Source organism: Cyprinus carpio, chromosome B13, assembly GCF_018340385.1.
Source record: "Cyprinus carpio isolate SPL01 chromosome B13, ASM1834038v1, whole genome shotgun sequence".
NCBI classification, from domain to species: Eukaryota; Metazoa; Chordata; class Actinopteri; order Cypriniformes; family Cyprinidae; genus Cyprinus; species Cyprinus carpio.
In genome coordinates, this window is record NC_056609.1 from 26,813,124 (window position 1) to 26,830,151 (window position 17,028).

Sequence of the window (17,028 nt, forward strand, 5' to 3'; positions counted from 1 at the left end):
TCACTACAGTGTTGTGAACGCGTTCACAACAGACCCAGAAGAGAAGAAAATGATGAATAAAGTCATAATTTGTGTTATTTTTGGAGCAAAATGTATTTTCGATGCTTCAATAAATTCTAACGGACCCTCTGATGCCACATGGACTACTTTGATAATGTTTTTATTACCTTTCTGGACGTGGACAGTATACCTTACATACATTTTCAATGAAGGGACAGAAAGCTCTCGGACTAAATCTAAAATATCTTAAACTGTGTTCCGAAGATGAACGGAGGTCTTACGGGTTTGAAACGACATGAGGGTGAGTCATTAATGACATAATTTTCGTTTTTGGCTGAACTAACCCTTTAAGCAACAGTAACTTGGCCTTTTTTTGTTACCAGACATGATGTGAGAACTAAAGGGCAGCTAAACAGTGCTGCATTAAATACTACAAAGAATGCTAGGATACAGGCAGAAGCTGCCATGAATCCAAATGCTTCATTAAAAGGTCAAGACTGTGACTTTAAAAAGCAACTAAAGTTTAGCCTTGGTGTGAGGTGCACAGGCAGATTGGCAAGGAGAGTATGAACATACAGGTGCATCTCAATAAATTAGAATGTCGTGGAAAAGTTCATTTCAGTAATTCAACTCAAAATGTATACAGTCGTGGCCAAAAGTTTTGAGAATTACATAAATATTGGAAATTGGAAAAGTTGCTGCTTAAGTTTTTATAATAGCAATTTGCATATTCTCCAGAATGTTATGAAGAGTGATCAGATGAATTGCATAGTCCTTCTTTGCCATGAAAATGAACTTAATCCAAAAAAAACCTTTCCACTGCATTTCATTGCTGTCATTAAAGGACCTGCTGAGATCATATCAGTAATCATCTTGTTAACTCAGGTGAGAATGTTGACGAGCACAAGGCTGGAGATCATTATGTCAGGCTGATTGGGTTAGAATGGCAGACTTGACATGATAAAAGGGAGGGTGATGCTTGAAATCATTGTTCTTCCATTGTAAACCATGGTGAACTGCAAAGAAAAGCGTGCAGCCATCATTGCGTTGCATAAAAATGGCTTCACAGGCAAGGATATTGTGGCTACTAAGATTGCACCTAAATCAACAATTTATAGGTTCATCAAGAACTTCAAGGAAAGAGGTTCAATTCTTGTAAAGAAGGCTTCAGGGAGTCCAAGAAAGTCCAGCAAGCGCCAGGATTGTCTCCTAAAGAGGATTCAGCTGCGGGATCGGAGTGCCACCAGTGCAGAGCTTGCTCAGGAATGGCAGCAGGCAGGTGTGAGCGCATCTGCACACACAGTGAGGCGAAGACTTTTGGATGATGGCCTGGTGTCAAGAAGGGCAGCAAAGAAGCCACTTCTCTCCAAAAAAAAAAACATCAGGGACAGATTGATCTTCTGCAGAAAGTATAGTGAATGGACTGCTGAGGACTGGGGCAAAGTCATATTCTCCGACGAATCCCTTTTCCGATTGTTTGGGGCATCTGGAAAAAGGCTTGTCCGGAGAAGAAAAGGTGAGCGCTACCATCAGTCCTGTGTCATGCCAACAGTAAAGCATCCTGACACCATTCGTGTGTGGGGTTGCTTCTCATCCAAGGGAGTGGGCTCACTCACAATTCTGCCCAAAAACACAGCCATGAATAAAGAATGGTACCAAAACACCCTCCAACAGCAACTTCTTCCAACAACAGTTTGGTGAAGAACAATGCATTTTCCAGCACTATGGAGCACCGTGCCATAAGGCAAAAGTGATAACTAAGTGGCTCGGGGACCAGAATGTTGAAATTTTGGGTCCATGGCCTGGAAACTCCCCAGATCTTAATCCCATTGAGAACTTGTGGTCAATCCTTAAGAGGCGGGTGGACAAACAAAAAACCCACTAATTCTGACAAACTCCAAGAAGTTATTATGAAAGAATGGGGTTTTCTATCAGTCAGGATTTGGCCCAGAAGTTGATTGAGAGCATGCCCAGTTGAATTGCAGAGGTCCTGAGAAAGAAGGGCCAACACTGCAAATACTGACTCTTTGCATAAATGTCATGTAATTGTCGATAAAAGCCTTTGAAACGTATGAAGTGCTTGTAATTATATTTCAGTACATCACAGAAACAACTGAAACAAAGATCTAAAAGCAGTTTAGCAGCAAACTTTTTGAAAACTAATATTTATGTAATTCTCAAAACTTTTGGCCACGACTGTATACACATGGTCAGAATTGTTGGTACCCATGGTAAATATGATCAAAGTAGGCTGTGAAAATAAATCTGCATTGTTAATCATTTTATCACAAAAATCTATCCTTTCATTGGAGAATAAGAATTTAAAATGGGGGGAAATGTAATTATGACAAATGTTTTTCTTTAAAACACATTGCACACAATTAACAGAACCCTTTTATTCAATGCTTTTTGAAACCTCCATTTGGCATAATAACAGCTCTGAGTTTTCTCCTATAATGCCTGATGAGGTTAGAGAACACCTGACAAGAGATCAGAGACCATTCCTTCAACCAGAATCTCTCCAGACCCTTCAGATTCACAGCTCCATGCTGGTGCTTCTTCTCTTCAGTTCACCACACTCATTTTCTATTGGGTTCAGGTCAGAGGACTGGAATGGCTTTAGCAGAAGCTTGGTTTTGTGCTCAGTGACCCAATTTTATGTTGTTTTTATGGTTTGTTTTTGGATTATTGTCCGGTTGTAAAATCCAGACATGACCTATTATAAGATTTCTAACAGAGTCAGTAACTTTTTGATTTTTTATCTGTTGGTATTTAATAGAATCAAAGATGCCATGTATCTAAACAAGATGTCCAGGACCTCCAGCAGAAATATAGGCCCACAACATCAAAAATACAGCAGTATATTTCATTGTACACATGGGTTACTTTTTATCCCTGTGTGCCCCAAACCCATCTTGAGTGTTTGCTGCTAAAAAGCTTTTTTTTTTTTTTTTTTGAGCTACATCTGATCATAGAAGCTAGTCCTGTTTGAAGTTCCAGTTGAAGTTCTTACAACAGAATATGCTGGGGATTGTTTTTGGATGAGATCATTTTCTTTCTTTTTTTCTTCTTCTTGAAACCCAGACAACATGTGGTGAAGGTGCTCTTTGTTTTTTTTTTACGGTTTTCTGACCCTGAGACTCAACTATTTTCTGCAATTCTCCAGCTGTGATCCTTGAAGAGTCTTTAGCCACTCAAACTCTCCTCCTCAGCATGCATTAGGACGATATAGACACACGTCCTCTTCAAGGCCAATTTGTAACATTTTCTACTGATTGGAAATTCTTAATTATTGCCCTGATGGTGGAAATGTGAATTTTCACTGCTCTAGCTTTCTTTTCTTCTAATTTGTGAAGCTCAATTATCTTTTGCTGCACATCATAAATATATTCTTTAGTTTTTCTCATTGTGATGGATGATTAAGGGCATTTGGCTGGATAATTTAATGTTCATAATCACCCTGGTTGCTCAAAATTGTGAATATGAATGGGAATATACTTCACAGATATTTTACTCTTAAGAATTTCTAAAGGTACCAATAATTGTGTCCAATGTGTATTTAAGAAAAACATTTCATAATGAGATTGTTCCCCCATTTTCAATTGTTTTAGTTCAATGAAAGGTTAGAAATTTGTGATTTTTTTAAAAAAAAATATTAATTTAAGGATTAATAATGCAGGTTTATTTTCACAGCCTTCTTTGTTCATATTTACCAAGGGTACCAACAATTCTGACCACGCGTGTATATGAAAGAGTTCACTCAGAAGCCTAAATTTTTTGTTCTTACACAACCTCCTGTGAATTTTTTTGTTTTCTTCCATCTAATTGACACTTGCATTTTATCATTTCATGCACAAGTGAACTAAGAAAGGCTCCTTCTTTCTTGTCTAAATGCAAGTTTATTTGTGTAAGGCTGGGTCTGTGCAGCCCACAACACAAAAAATGTCATCGGTAGTGCGTTCTGAATAACAAAACAATCCATCAACACTAGGAACAAACAATGTGCGTTTCAATAAACCGCTGCAGAATTTGTTTCGCCAAGTTTCACAGTTGATATAATTCAACGCTTCTTAAAACATACAATCCACAACTTCATCCACCAGTTGTTCTTACAATTAGCAACTCTCCAAAAATAACAGTTTACACTATGATATCTGACAGGAGCAAAAAAAAAAAAAAAAAATCTTAACCTTTGAGCATATGATGATATTCCAGTGAATTGTGTGCTTAGAGAACAGAGTCATGTCCAGATGTTTGCTATAAAATTAGAAGCACGGAATTCCCTAGAACGTCATAACATGCTCAAAAGGTTAAGATTTGTACTCATGGAAATTATTAAAAAGTATTCAAACCTTTTCATTAGAATGGGTGCCCCAATACTTCTGGCCATATAGTGTATAAATTAAACTTAGGAAAAGGATATGTATCATTAAAAGAAACATTACAACTATTTTCTTAATACAATGAAATTTCAAAAATGTTTTTAAAGGTGTCAGTCTACTCTTTGTTAACATAGATATTAACGAAAACATTGATATCAAGCGAATCAGACCTCATATTAAAAGGTATTTTTTCCATGTCCCACCTGAGTTGTTCATAAGAAAACACGAGAAATTCCTCGTTATGCTCAAGTGCCTTAACAAAACGTTAATTTTGTTCACAACGTTTGCTCAGCCTGGACTAGTAAACACGTGCGCTTAGCTGAAAGACAATGGGATAAAAACGCAATGGAAAGAAATCTAGAAAAAAAGGTGGGATATAAAGACATTTCTGATTTCTAGGTTCCCTTTTGATGAAGCAGTTGCAATTTCCACAAAATGCTTTTTACGTTCAGCTGTCCTGCATAAAGAAATAGTTACAAGAAAAGCTACAAAACGCCAAACAAATCTTTGCTCTGACCTGCACGACCCAGTAAGATCCAGAGCGGAAGAAAACGCCACAGCATATTCATGTGAACACGTGAAAAGTATTCCTGATGGTGATTTTGCTCCTGAAAGTCGTGTAAAACGCTCTGGTATAATGGTGATACACCGCGCCACGTACGGACTTTATAAAGTCGAACCGCTGCGTCATAGTTGTCCTGCATCACTAGAGGACACATGGGCTCTCTGCTTTCATCACAAACTAGCTAAAAACAAAGAGTAATAACAATTAAAACATCTGAACACTATAAACCAAATAACTTGGTCAAGTAACGGTCATAACTGTGTAATAAAATAATACACAAACATGAAATACTGATCCGATCGAGCCTAGAAAACCAAAAAACAGCGAATCCCGAATCATTATTTCTTAAAATACAATAACAATGACGCTAACGGTGAGTTCCTACTAGCAATTATATTGCATCCCACTCTGAGTGGAGTTTCCAGTGCATCTGTTTTCTATTAAACCATTGATGTTGAACTATAAAGTGGTAGGCTACTGAATTCCTCGCAAGACTGCGTTTGGCAGAGCGCCAGCTTTCATGGTCAAAAGCTGTATTTTATGCAAAAGCCAATGTTCCTCAATTTAAACGTTTAATTATTAAAACTATTAACTATACACTCGGAAAACCCGGTAATTGGCTGGGTTGGGAACGTTACTTTTAAAACGTATTTTAATACGGATTACAAAATACATGCTTTAAACCATTTTAACGCATTTCATTAGATTACACAAATTTTGTAACTTCATTTTAATACTTTAGAATATAAGGTGTGTAAAGCATAAGGTCCTCTAGAGAAATTGCAGCTGCCAGACTTCATGTGGGGTGTGGGACAGACAAACACTGATGCTCAAAAAGGCAACACAATGCATTAACAGTTGGAGTGTGTAAACTTTTTGAATTGGAGGAATGGTAAATTATACTTATTATGTCTTCTGGGAGCATGTAAGAATTAGCTGCTTCGTCTCAAAATCATAGTCATTGTTGGAAAGCATTCAAATATGAAAAACATGCTGGAAAACGAAAGAATGTGCAGTACCTGAAGGATCTTTCTGAAGAACAGCAGAGTTTAACTGCTCCGGGCAGACAACCATCACAAAACATGAATACAGTCGTGGATCATTCAGGTAACACAGTTAAGAATCAAGGGTATGTACAGTTTTTAATAGGGGCCTTTTTTATAAATTGTCTTTCTTGGAGCTATATGCAGACACCGGTTATGTAAAATAGCTTAAGGTCAGTATTAAATGAAAATAAAATGCAATCTTTTCGTCCATCTACTGATGATAGACTAAGACTATATGGCCTTCAGACTTCTAACTCTTATATGTACTTCTAATTGAAAATCTTCAAACTTCAGATTTATTGATGTTATATTTAGTTTTTATTGAATTTATTCTTATTTCTATTTTTTGTTTTTAAACTTACTATGCTCTTGACAAACTTTAGTTGATTTTGAACATTTGCTCTAACAATATTTCTAAGGTTTTTTTATAAGACCATTAGGCAATGTAGACTAAACAGCCAAATTCACTAAATACAACATCTTGTGGCAATACTATTTTTTTAATTGCTACAAATCTCCCCAAATTATATAAAACTTTTATTGGGATCAAAAAAACATGTATTAACTAAGGTAATTTTTTTTTAAAAAAAAAGTAGACTAAACATCCTAGGCAAGTGATTTAAAAAAAACCCTCCTCGTACAAAATTACAAGCCAAAGACCTGCAGCTCAAAGAGAACTAATTAAAATGTAAGCACTCTTGAAACTATACACTTCTTGTCAAAAAAAACGAATTCAGATTTAGTATAACAATTAGTGTCATTTACACAACTTTAATCTCGGAAACTGCCCTATACCATCTTTATCTGGGATAAATAGTATTAAAAAAAAAAATGACAGAATTTAGCATGTATAAATTGTAACAATTTACCCCCCTTTAAAATTAAGGATCTCTACATTGATGAATACTAAAAGTAAGAATAATTTATTAATGTGTGATAATTGATTGTATAAATAGTTTATATAGTTTTCCTCCTCGGTACAAAATTACACCAAAAGCCTGCAACATACAAAGAGAACTAAGACCAGTAAAGCCTGCAACATAATAACTCGCAAGAAAACTAATTAAAATGTTGAAGCTGTTGTAACCAGTTGCCAAGAACCAACACAGTTTCTGCAGGATGTTTTTGCATGTGTCGCAGGTTTAAAAAAAATAATGTGATATTTGGCCCCTCAAATAAAAAAAAGAGAACCATGCATATAAACGAAGCTTAACAGGACAAAAGCAAAATAGACCTTTGTCACATGGGTTACCAAACCTTGAAACATGAGGTCTAAAAAGACTTGAATCCGTATTTGACTACTCATCAAAGTTTATGTACTGGCTATGCTTACATCCTAAATCAGTTGTATTAAAATCATTTTGATCAAGACAGGCTACCTGCTCACAGAATTTTTAGATCTTTTTTCCACCTGGTTACACTTGTGTGATTGGCCTACAAAAAAAAAAAAAAAGCCATCTTAAATTCCTTTGCCATACCATTTAAAGATTGGATTCATTTCTTTTTACTGACTGATCTTAGCCTGCAGCTTTTGAATGAATGCTAAAATTAGAAAATAATGCATTTTCACTCAAAAACTGAGCACAGGCTCAGTTCCCAGTAATGAGGTTTTGACCCATTCCAAAAAGAAATGCAAAACCTTTGCTAATTGAAAGAAAACAAGTTGACCAAGATGAATCCAAGATTTGGTGATAATAACAGATTTGTAAGCCATTTTGACCAAATATACAGTTTCGTATACACATCTTGACTAAACTATATTTAAAAATTTTATTAATATATATATGAATATAAATATAGAATTTTTAGTTATGTAAAATTTATTAGGGTTTTTTTTTGCATTTGCTTGCTTAAAATATTGCATGCTTGCAAGTCGTTAATTATTTATATACACACACACACAAACAATTCACCTGTAGCAGCTGCCTGGTAAAGCCTGCCTGGAAAGAACCTCTCGGCATCAGTCGCTGAGCAACACAAAAGATAAGTTAGTACACAAGACCTCACAAATCAACAACTCACTTTCACAAACACATCACAAAGTCAATCTCTACACACATCTCATTACATGCTTGTTAGATTTGAGGACATTTGTCTATTTTGTATAGCTACAAGAACACTTTGAGGTGTGTTTTTGAAAAAAATATAATATATTTTTTTTTTTTAATATGAGTTTTGTATATAAAACAACACACTAAGTTTAAAAAAAAAAGTTTTAGGATGCGTTAGCCAGGTTTAGGAATATTGACTTTTGAATTTGCAATGATTGGGTAGAAATGAGTAAATGAACATGTGCTAATAGAGAAATTTAGGGTTGATATTACCTTTTTTGAAGCTTGCATTACACTTTACGCCTTTTCAATTATTTTTTTTTTTTAAATCAGCGAATGCAACATTTGAATCATCTTCATGGTCAAACTTTCTTCCTGAGCTACAAAAGCCTTTGTGCTTCGTGATTTAGTTGAACCATACATATTCCTTTTCTTTTGCACGAAAATTACCAGAGCACCAAACATCTAAATTGTTTTGTGCATGTATACTTTACCTTTTAAAAAGGGGAATCTATCTGCACTTTTAGAGGTGACTCTGCAGGTCTTACCTCAAGATCCTTTCAATAGAAGACATATGTAGAGTCTCTGCGACATCAGAGGGATTTAGTGACCCTGATGCAAGGTTGCAACAGGGTTATTGCTTTTAAAACAGGTATAAACACATTAAAGAAATTCCAGGATTTTCTTAGTATTGTGTATAAATCATTGTTAATGTTGAATAGTTTGACTACTATTTGTTAAAGGGGTCATATTTAATCAAATCCACTTGTTTTTGCACCAAAAACAGGCAGACATTTAGTTCACACTAATTAAAGTGATTACATTTTTACTTAGTTTTGAGTCCTAAACGTTACAACATGTTTCCATAGTATTAACATTCAAAAGCTGAAGGAACAGCTTAAAGATATGACCCCTTTACAATGATGAAAGAAAATTGAGATAAGCTTGTTGGGTGAACCAAGGTAACATTTTGGAAATATTTGTCTTTAATAATATTGAGGTCAATTGTTCCTGTACAAGACATAATATGCACATTTTTCACGATCTACTTGATAAATAATTGCTGACTATTTAATCAACGGTTTATACACAATATATTTTGAACAGCATTGAGTGAGTAAAACAAGTTTTCTATCTAAATGTTGTGATGTTATAAGCTGCATGCAGAATTTGGACAGTTTTACAGTTTTATATGGGATGAATATTAGCACTTTAATAAAAGTCAAATACAAAAGTTTTGAAGGCTGTAAAAGAAAACTATGCTTTATTGACAAACTGACAGGGAGACATTATGGACATATTTAGTTCCCTAGTTAGGAAATGCACACAATTTTGCTAATATTTCGGAAACTGCAAACCTATAAACACCAAAGAACAAGTTTCTAATATTTGAGTATTGTACGTACAAAGATTTGAGAGAGTTGTACTTTTCGTCAGACTACAAGTAAACTACAAACTTTGCGATATTTGTTTTGCTCATTTAACAAAACGAATCAGTAGATGCGAAGTTTTAATGTTTTTACGAGACTTTCAACAATAAATAGCCTCAAACCAAATGGAATATGTTCTTTGAAAAATAAGTAACATGTTGGTTTGTACAGGAACTAATATTTTTGTGCATTCCTCAAAGAGTTTTTGTTGTGCCTTGCAAAAGCGCATTTGGAATAAGTGACATTAACAAGCAGTTTTCTTCTTTTTAGAAAGTCATTTTACACATGGCCATCAGCTAATTATCTAGCATTCAGGTATCAACTTTTTCAGAAGAAACACTAAAGCATTAAAATAAATGAAAAACAGCAAAAAAAAAAAAAATTCCAAAGAGAATAAGCACAGCATATAATTGCAAATCTAAAATGTGTCACGTCGAACTTAGAGTAGATTCAGAATATTAAAAAGGATTCTTAACCAAAACGGAATACAAAAATAACAACTAGAATTACTTTAGGTGGTTACAAGAGGTTAGGAGGGGAGGAAGTTGCCAGGCAACCGTAGTGACGAACAGCTCTCAGTATCTGCCATATGGATGTTCCCGAAACGTTTTGCCCTGTCGGGCAGCCGGAGCCTTTCCACCAGCGCCGCCCCAAGCTCCGCCCTCCCAGTCATCTTCAGCTAGAAATACAAACACACATCCTTAACATAAACAACTAAGACAGCAGGATAGTTTAGTGCATCTTACATAGTGTGTTCCTGGCATCTGTCACGGGTTTATGCTGTAGTCTAAGCATGATAGAGGTTTTACATTAGAGTCTGTAGTATAGGGCCCTATGATTTCCACGATGCAGAAAACGCAGACGGAATCATGGAATCCAGTCATAAAAACGGAATTCACAGTTTAACGCGGAATGTCACTGAATTTGTCAAATTTCAAATGAATTAAAAGTAGGTCATTAAACATCAAATCGCGATATGGACTAGTATCTGTACATATTAAGCCGCAAAAGTCTATTTAAATATGAATCCTGCATGTCTAATGAATTGCGCAGATGCACGGTTTCATGTTGCCTACACACATAATGCACACCACTGACACTCACAGTGACAAACACATGAACAACATCTCCAGAACTGCTCTAAGAATCACTTCATGAGCATTTGATCGTTTGATTTAAGTAAAACTAGCTTCACATCACATACACAGAACTGTAAAGGTATTCACGGCAATCAGTCAAAATAAAAGTCTTGCTGCTACTACAATAATAAAACAAACATTTGATTTATTTAAATCTAATACACAGAACTGTAATGTTTAACAAAAGTCAGTTTTGCCTAAGTCATAAAAGAAAGACTACTATTCATTTGATAAAGAAAAAATGTAAAAAAAAATTCCTGAGGGAAAAAAGAAACTTAAGATTGTTTTATGCATTTAAATTAGACTTGCTAAAACAGAGCCATAGAGCCCTAAACATGTATTTTTGTTAAACTTAAACTGGTATGAAAATTTACATTTTTCATGATTTTAATTAGACATGCTATTTGATTAATACATTTTTTATTAAACTATTAAAAAAAGGAGTCAAGAAAAATTAAAACTGAAACCTGAATTTGGAAAGAAATAAAACTGAATTTAGAAGAAAAAAAAACTGATTTCATAGGGCCCTAGTAGTATAATCTGGCTGTATTGTCTCAAAGATGTGCCAAAAAAGCTGCACATTTCACTCGATGCATGCGGAAATGAGAAAATGTCTTACTGTAAGACTCGTAAGTTTCTTGTGCCTCTCCGTGACCGTAATCATAATACTCTGTGTCTCTGTGGAAGAGGAAAAAAAAAAAATTTTAAAGGCAGTTTTGTACAAAGTTCTAAAATTAATTCAAGGCAAGACTTTGGATGGGAAGCAAACTACATGGCTTCTGAGAAACTGTGCTCAGTGATCCTGAAACTTGGAAATGCATGAAGAGACTCATAAAAAAAAAAATATATATTATTAAAGGGGATCAAAGAAAGAAGTCACTACAAATTTAGAGGAAAAAAACAGCACTCACTGCTGTGGAGCAGGCTGACTGTAGTAGCTCTCATACCCTTCATAGGAAGGCTCTGCGTATGGTTCTTCATATGCCTGAGAAAACACAGAACACATGGAGATGCATCACGAGCTAAAAATATTTCTATAGCATATTTGCAAAGTTTTTGGTCTTTTCATTGAAAATAGGAAACGCCCGTTTCTACAAAGTGGTAGCGAAAGAAATACAATAAAAGACTCTTCTAATGCTAAATGCAGAGCAAAAAAAATATGCATACAGAGCTACCAGTGTGGTCTGATTCACAGACAAATCGTTCTTTTAACTGGCTTTTTGAATTTAAGTTTAACAAAATACTGGCCGAGTCCAACAGACTGGTTGGTTACTTAAGTCTAAATGAGTTTTTGTAGTCAAATAAGAGGAAATGCAGTCACAAACTAGTATTGCACCAAAATGTAAATTTAATTATAAAACCATGTGCCAAAGGGTCTTGTAGTACATGACCATTCATAAGTTTGGGGTTGTTACGATTTCCTCTTTTTTTTTGTAATTTAAAAGTCTTGTTCACTAAAACTGAATGTTTTTTTTTTTTATTAAAAATTGTAAAAAAAATAAAGTATATTGTGAAAAAATTCTATACTACCATTTCAAAATGCAGTTTACTCCTGTGATGCAAGGCTGAATGTGATGTGCGTTTTATGAAAAATGATGTTTTGCACGGTTGTTTAATGAACAGAAAGGTCAAAAGAACAACATTTAATTGGAACAGAAATATTTCTAACATTCTAAATGTCTGTCACTTTGATCAATTTAATCTGAAAGAAAAAAAAAGCTTCCTGAACCCAAACTTCTGAAAGGCAGTATAAATATATAACAGTTAACAGTGGTGTTGTGGATATTAACTTACATATTCCCCGTAGGTTTCAGGTTTGGCTGGGTGCTGTTGGTGGGAGAGAGCGGTTGCTGGTGTCATCCTCTGAGTCGAGGCTGGTGGTCTTGAGCGAGCGGCTGTGCCTCCTCTGGCTGGTGTTTGGGATGGAGGACCACCTCTTCCGGCGGGGGCCCCCCTCGCTGCAGCTCCACGCCCTGGACCTCCTCTTGGTGCTCCTCCACGTGGTGCTCCACGAGGCGGCATACCACGACCCCTTTGGGTAAAATATATATATGAATTACTACACATACTCCAAATACTTACGATTGTTCACATTACGTGAGAGAATTATATTAAGAGATGCACGTTGTGTAACAGAGGCTATATGTTTGATATAGTTCTCTCACCTAGGTCCCATTGGGGGTGGTGGGCCACCACGGCCTCGGCCATGAGGGAGACCTCTGCCAGGGCCATGAATATCCTGAGAGCCGTTCAGAAACCCTGGATCCATGAATGCATCCGGGTGCATCTCCTCAAGCCCTTCCACCTGACACACAAGGAAAAGGATAAAACAGGCCGATCAGTTAACAATTATTAAAGAGTTTCAAATGGATTTAAACAGCAGATTCATTAGTGCTCCAGTGAATGTCCATTAAAAGATAGAAGTTATATATGTGAATATAAATGTGCGTGTAGTTCCAACAATGTTAAATTGAGTTATTAACGCTACTTTTTTTTTTTTTTTAAGTTAATTTCCATTTAGACTAGAGACGTGCCTGTACGAGTATCTGTACCGAATGATTCACAGGGCAAATTCCAAATGAAAGTGATCATCCCTATTCCCTTGAAATGGGGACTTTGGAATGTTATTATGTAGTATTTTGGAATGCACTTGGCAAAGGGAGCGAACTTATTTCCTCATCTTCAGCTGGCATGTTCCCATGGCAACGCAACAGTCAGCAGATTTGCTGATGGACACCAGCATAAAATAAAAAATTACATTTTATATTTTAAAAAAGTTTTTGTACAGCATTTTAAAAACTTAAAAAAATAGAAAATGTTTATTTGCAACAGTTATGCTAACAACAAAGAGACACTAAAAACAGCAACATCTGCTGACAGACACCATGCTGCGCTGTCACGGGAACATAACAGCTGAAAATAGCGAGGAAGTAACATTGCTCCCTTTGCCAAGTGCATTTCAAAATGCTACATAATGACAAACACGTGTCCGGCTCACTCCAAAGTCCCCACTTCAAGGGAATAGGGATAATCACTTCCATTTGGAATCTGCCCTGTGAACAGTTCATACTGATACTCGTACCGGCACATCCCTAATTTAGACAATAATAATAATAAAAAAAAAAAACGGTTTTCACAGACTGTGATGACATTTCTAGTTATTAACATTGTATTTTTTTTATATTTTCTTTTTAAAAACATAAGTAATGGACATTCATAACACTATACTTTGTTCTAATACGTTGGCATTAAATTACAGAACACTAGCAAACACCCGTGTTTCTAATAATAAAGCTGATGGGAGCGATGGCAAATTTGACAACTTTCTCTTTTCTGATCAATGTAAATTCATTCTCAATATTTTTTTTAATTAATTACTTTAGCCACAGAAATGCTATCATTGATTTTTCTCCCCCCACTTTTGTTAGTGGAGCAAATGGGAACGCTAAAAGAAAAAAAAAAAATTCTGTTCACCAGTTTATCCAACAAACTTCCACTTCTGAGAATTTTACTAGACATTTGTTTTTTAAAGCACCAATTTGCTTGCGTTCACACTTACAGGCATTAGGAACTTCTTGACCTCATCCATGGCATGAGCCATACGCAGATAACAATCCGGAATTGGAGCAAAAACCTCGATGTGCACGTGCAGCTCCATGGCCAAGTGTGCATACTTCGGATCTCCACCCTTCCTCAGCTCCTCTTCCTGCAGGTTTCACAGTTTAACCTTTAGTAACCAGGTCATTTAGTAGTAAACACATTAGTGACGCAGCCCGGTTCATTACCTTGTTCTTATCTCTCATGGATCCTTTGCCCAGCACTGAGATCTTTGCGCCGGTGTCCTCCTGCAGACGTTTGATGGTGCTGCCCTGCGGCCCCAGAATCTTTCCCACAAAATTGAACTGAGAGGAAATATGGAGATTATGTATTAACCAACAACAGATCACTGCAATGTACAGACAAAACTCAGACAGAGGGTAACGACTTACCCGAGGGTATTGTTTTACAGGAATGAGCACTCTCTCTTTCACCCTCACGTTCTTGGCGGTAAACAGATCCAGATACGTCTCAGATTCTTTTTTAGGCTCACCTTTCTGGACCCTTTCAATCTCTGCAAAAGAAAACACAAGATAAGCTCAGAGCTTCACTGCAGACTGCAAACTTTTACTTTGTCATGAGCACTGACTAAATGTCTAGGGGCAAAAATAATTCATAGCATAGCAACCAGTAATTTGCAAATGCAGTGTTGTCACATGGAACCAGTTACTGTCAGGGTGGACCAAACCACAGATGACTGGTCAGACTTTCATTTCCATTACATGTATCAATCCATTTATTGGATGTAAGCAAGCATAAAATTATGGTTTTAAAATGTTGACGGGTTTCTGGTTGAAACCATAAGACATTTTCTATGCAATGCATCACAGGCAAACTTGACTATCAAGGAATCAAACACGATATACTAATGCAACAATGCAAGTGTGCAGGGCTTTTACACTCAAGAAAGTTACAGAAACACAATTGATAATTCAATAAAAACAATACTAAGAGAGAAAAATATCAGTCTTATTAATAACATCAACAATAACAACGTAGCTATTGTCTCCGCTTCAAGAAACAAAGACAAAACCAAAGGCTGTGGGAAAATCCAGGTATTCAATGAAATTGAAGGGAAAAAACTATTTGCACATTTTGGAATCAGTGGAATGCCCTAACTATTATTAAATACATAACACGTTTTGCATAAAAAAACTAAATGATGCTTATTTTATTGATTGTCGGTACAGAATTGGTTAAATTATTACCCACGTTTATCTTGCATTGTCTGCAATCCTGGGATTCTCCTCCCTCCCACAGAGCTTGAAACAATGCATCCTGGGATTGCCTTTCTCCACAAAGGAAATGCAAACGATGCTGGCTAAAGTAAGCCACATACACGCAACTTTCGGGAAAGAAAATAAATCTTCAAACATGCTGTTCCCTATCATGTGTAATGGGTCTAAATGCACCTGGAGATGCCACATGCATGTTATTCTCTATTAAAATAGCATGCACATTCACTTTGCATGTGTGCAAAATCATGCCCCTCAGGCCAAATCTTACAACAATGACTTCAAAAAATAAATAAATAAAAAATAAAAAAAATTACAATTTGACCCAATGTTATCCTATTCGTATCATGGCGATTATAGGGTGTGAGCCAAACGCCCCTGCGCTGAGCGTGTAGGGGGCTTTTTATTTTATTTTTACAGTCTACGGTGAAAATTACTTTGCACATCTCCAAAATGCAAAATATTACAAAACTCGAATTACAGCAGAGCATAAAACAAAACACGAACAAGGAAAACGCAACAAGGCCCAAACGACCAAATCCAGTGCGCGCGGCCTGCACCGCGCATTTGACCGACGCACGTGCTGAATATGAACTAACCAGCGGTCAAAAGTCCGGACTTCACTATTATTATATTAATAAGATTAACAGAAGCTGCAGGCACGAGTTCTTCGTGAATTGTTTAATGGTGAATGAAGAAGCGCTTACCCGCAGAGAGGAGCTTCATGGCGTGCGTGAAAGAGGAGTCCAGGCTGTCTTTCTCCGCCAGTAACTCCGGCAGATATTTACTGTCTCCGGCGCTGTTCTTACGCTTGGCGTTGCTGTTATTAATATCCATGTTGCTCACGGGTTACAGGACTTCTGCGGAGAACTCAAACAGCAAGTGCAAGAGAGTGGAGCTGGAAACGCGTGCCCAAGCTTTTCTACTTATCCTAACAAAGGAAACGGCGGCTAATGGCGCAGGTGGAAGTGACGTCACATGGCGAAACCCGCTTCTGTTTCAGTATTAAAAGAGCTGTGGTGGAGGGGTACCGGTTTTGATTGGCCGTTCCTGATCAGCGCTGAGAAAAGTAACAGATGTCAGGCGACTATGCTGTAGCTTAGGCTCATCGTGAGGGGGAAAAATTAAATGTGAAAATGTGGAAATTAAAATGTGACCCTGGGACACAAAACCAGTCTTAAGGGTCAATTTTTGATTAATCTGAATAAAAAAGCTTTCTATTGATGTGTGGTTTGTTAGACAGAACAATATTTGGCTGAGAAACTATTTGAAAATATGGAATCTAAATCGCCTTTGAAGTTGTCCAATCAAGTTCTTAGCAATGCATATTAGGCTACTAATCTCAAATTAAGTTTTGATATATTTACAGTAGGAAATTTTCAAAATATCTAAATGGAACATGATCTTTACTTAATAACCTAAAGATTTTATTTATTATTAATTTTTTTTATATATAAATGAAAAATCGATAATTTTGACATATTCAATGTATTGTTAGCTATTGCTATAAAATAATATACCCATGTTACTTATGACGGGTTTTGTGGTCCAGGGTTAAAAATATTAAATACAACTAAAATGTA

At 36.2% G+C, this 17,028-nt stretch overlaps 2 protein-coding genes across 3 annotated transcripts in view; both read right to left on the reverse strand.

The window, feature by feature from the left end:
- Nucleotides 1-6,280, reverse strand: part of LOC122139475 (CD276 antigen-like) — a 31,298-nt gene extending 25,018 nt beyond the window's left edge. Inside the window, exon 1 of the mRNA XM_042737491.1 lies at nucleotides 4,900-6,280. Within this exon, the coding sequence (XP_042593425.1) occupies nucleotides 4,900-5,101 (202 nt within the window). The 5' untranslated portion in view covers nucleotides 5,102-6,280. The remainder of the gene's footprint in view (nucleotides 1-4,899) is intronic.
- Nucleotides 6,281-6,934: 654 nt separating this feature from the next.
- On the reverse strand, nucleotides 6,935-16,424 carry LOC109073047 (KH domain-containing, RNA-binding, signal transduction-associated protein 1-like). Of its 2 annotated transcripts, XR_006156334.1 has the most exons (11): nucleotides 16,153-16,424; nucleotides 14,603-14,724; nucleotides 14,399-14,515; nucleotides 14,173-14,319; nucleotides 12,779-12,918; nucleotides 12,408-12,645; nucleotides 11,525-11,598; nucleotides 11,233-11,291; nucleotides 9,985-10,153; nucleotides 7,907-7,960; nucleotides 6,935-6,991 (listed from the first exon to the last, which is right to left on the reverse strand). XR_006156334.1 is itself a non-coding variant. In XM_042737492.1 (9 exons), the coding sequence occupies exons 1-9, from the start codon at nucleotides 16,280-16,282 to the stop codon at nucleotides 10,050-10,052; spliced, it is 1,131 nt and encodes a 376-aa protein (XP_042593426.1). In that variant the 5' UTR covers nucleotides 16,283-16,424; the 3' UTR covers nucleotides 9,280-10,049. The 2 variants fall into 2 exon arrangements, 1 of the variants encoding a protein (XP_042593426.1); XM_042737492.1 differs by lacking the exons at nucleotides 6,935-6,991; nucleotides 7,907-7,960 and having other exon boundaries at nucleotides 9,280-10,153.
- Between the last annotated feature and the right edge of the window lie 604 nt (nucleotides 16,425-17,028).

Coding starts and splice junctions, on each gene's coding strand:
- LOC109073047 (XM_042737492.1), bottom strand. CDS start 16,282: ATGGATATTAATAACAGCAACGCCAAGCGTAAGAACAGCGCCGGAGAC. Junction 14,516..14,602: donor CTGTAAAACAATACCCTCGG/GTAAGTCGTTAC, acceptor ATTTCCTCTCAG/TTCAATTTTGTGGGAAAGAT. Junction 11,599..12,407: donor CTGAAACCTACGGGGAATAT/GTAAGTTAATAT, acceptor GTGTTTTCTCAG/GCATATGAAGAACCATACGC.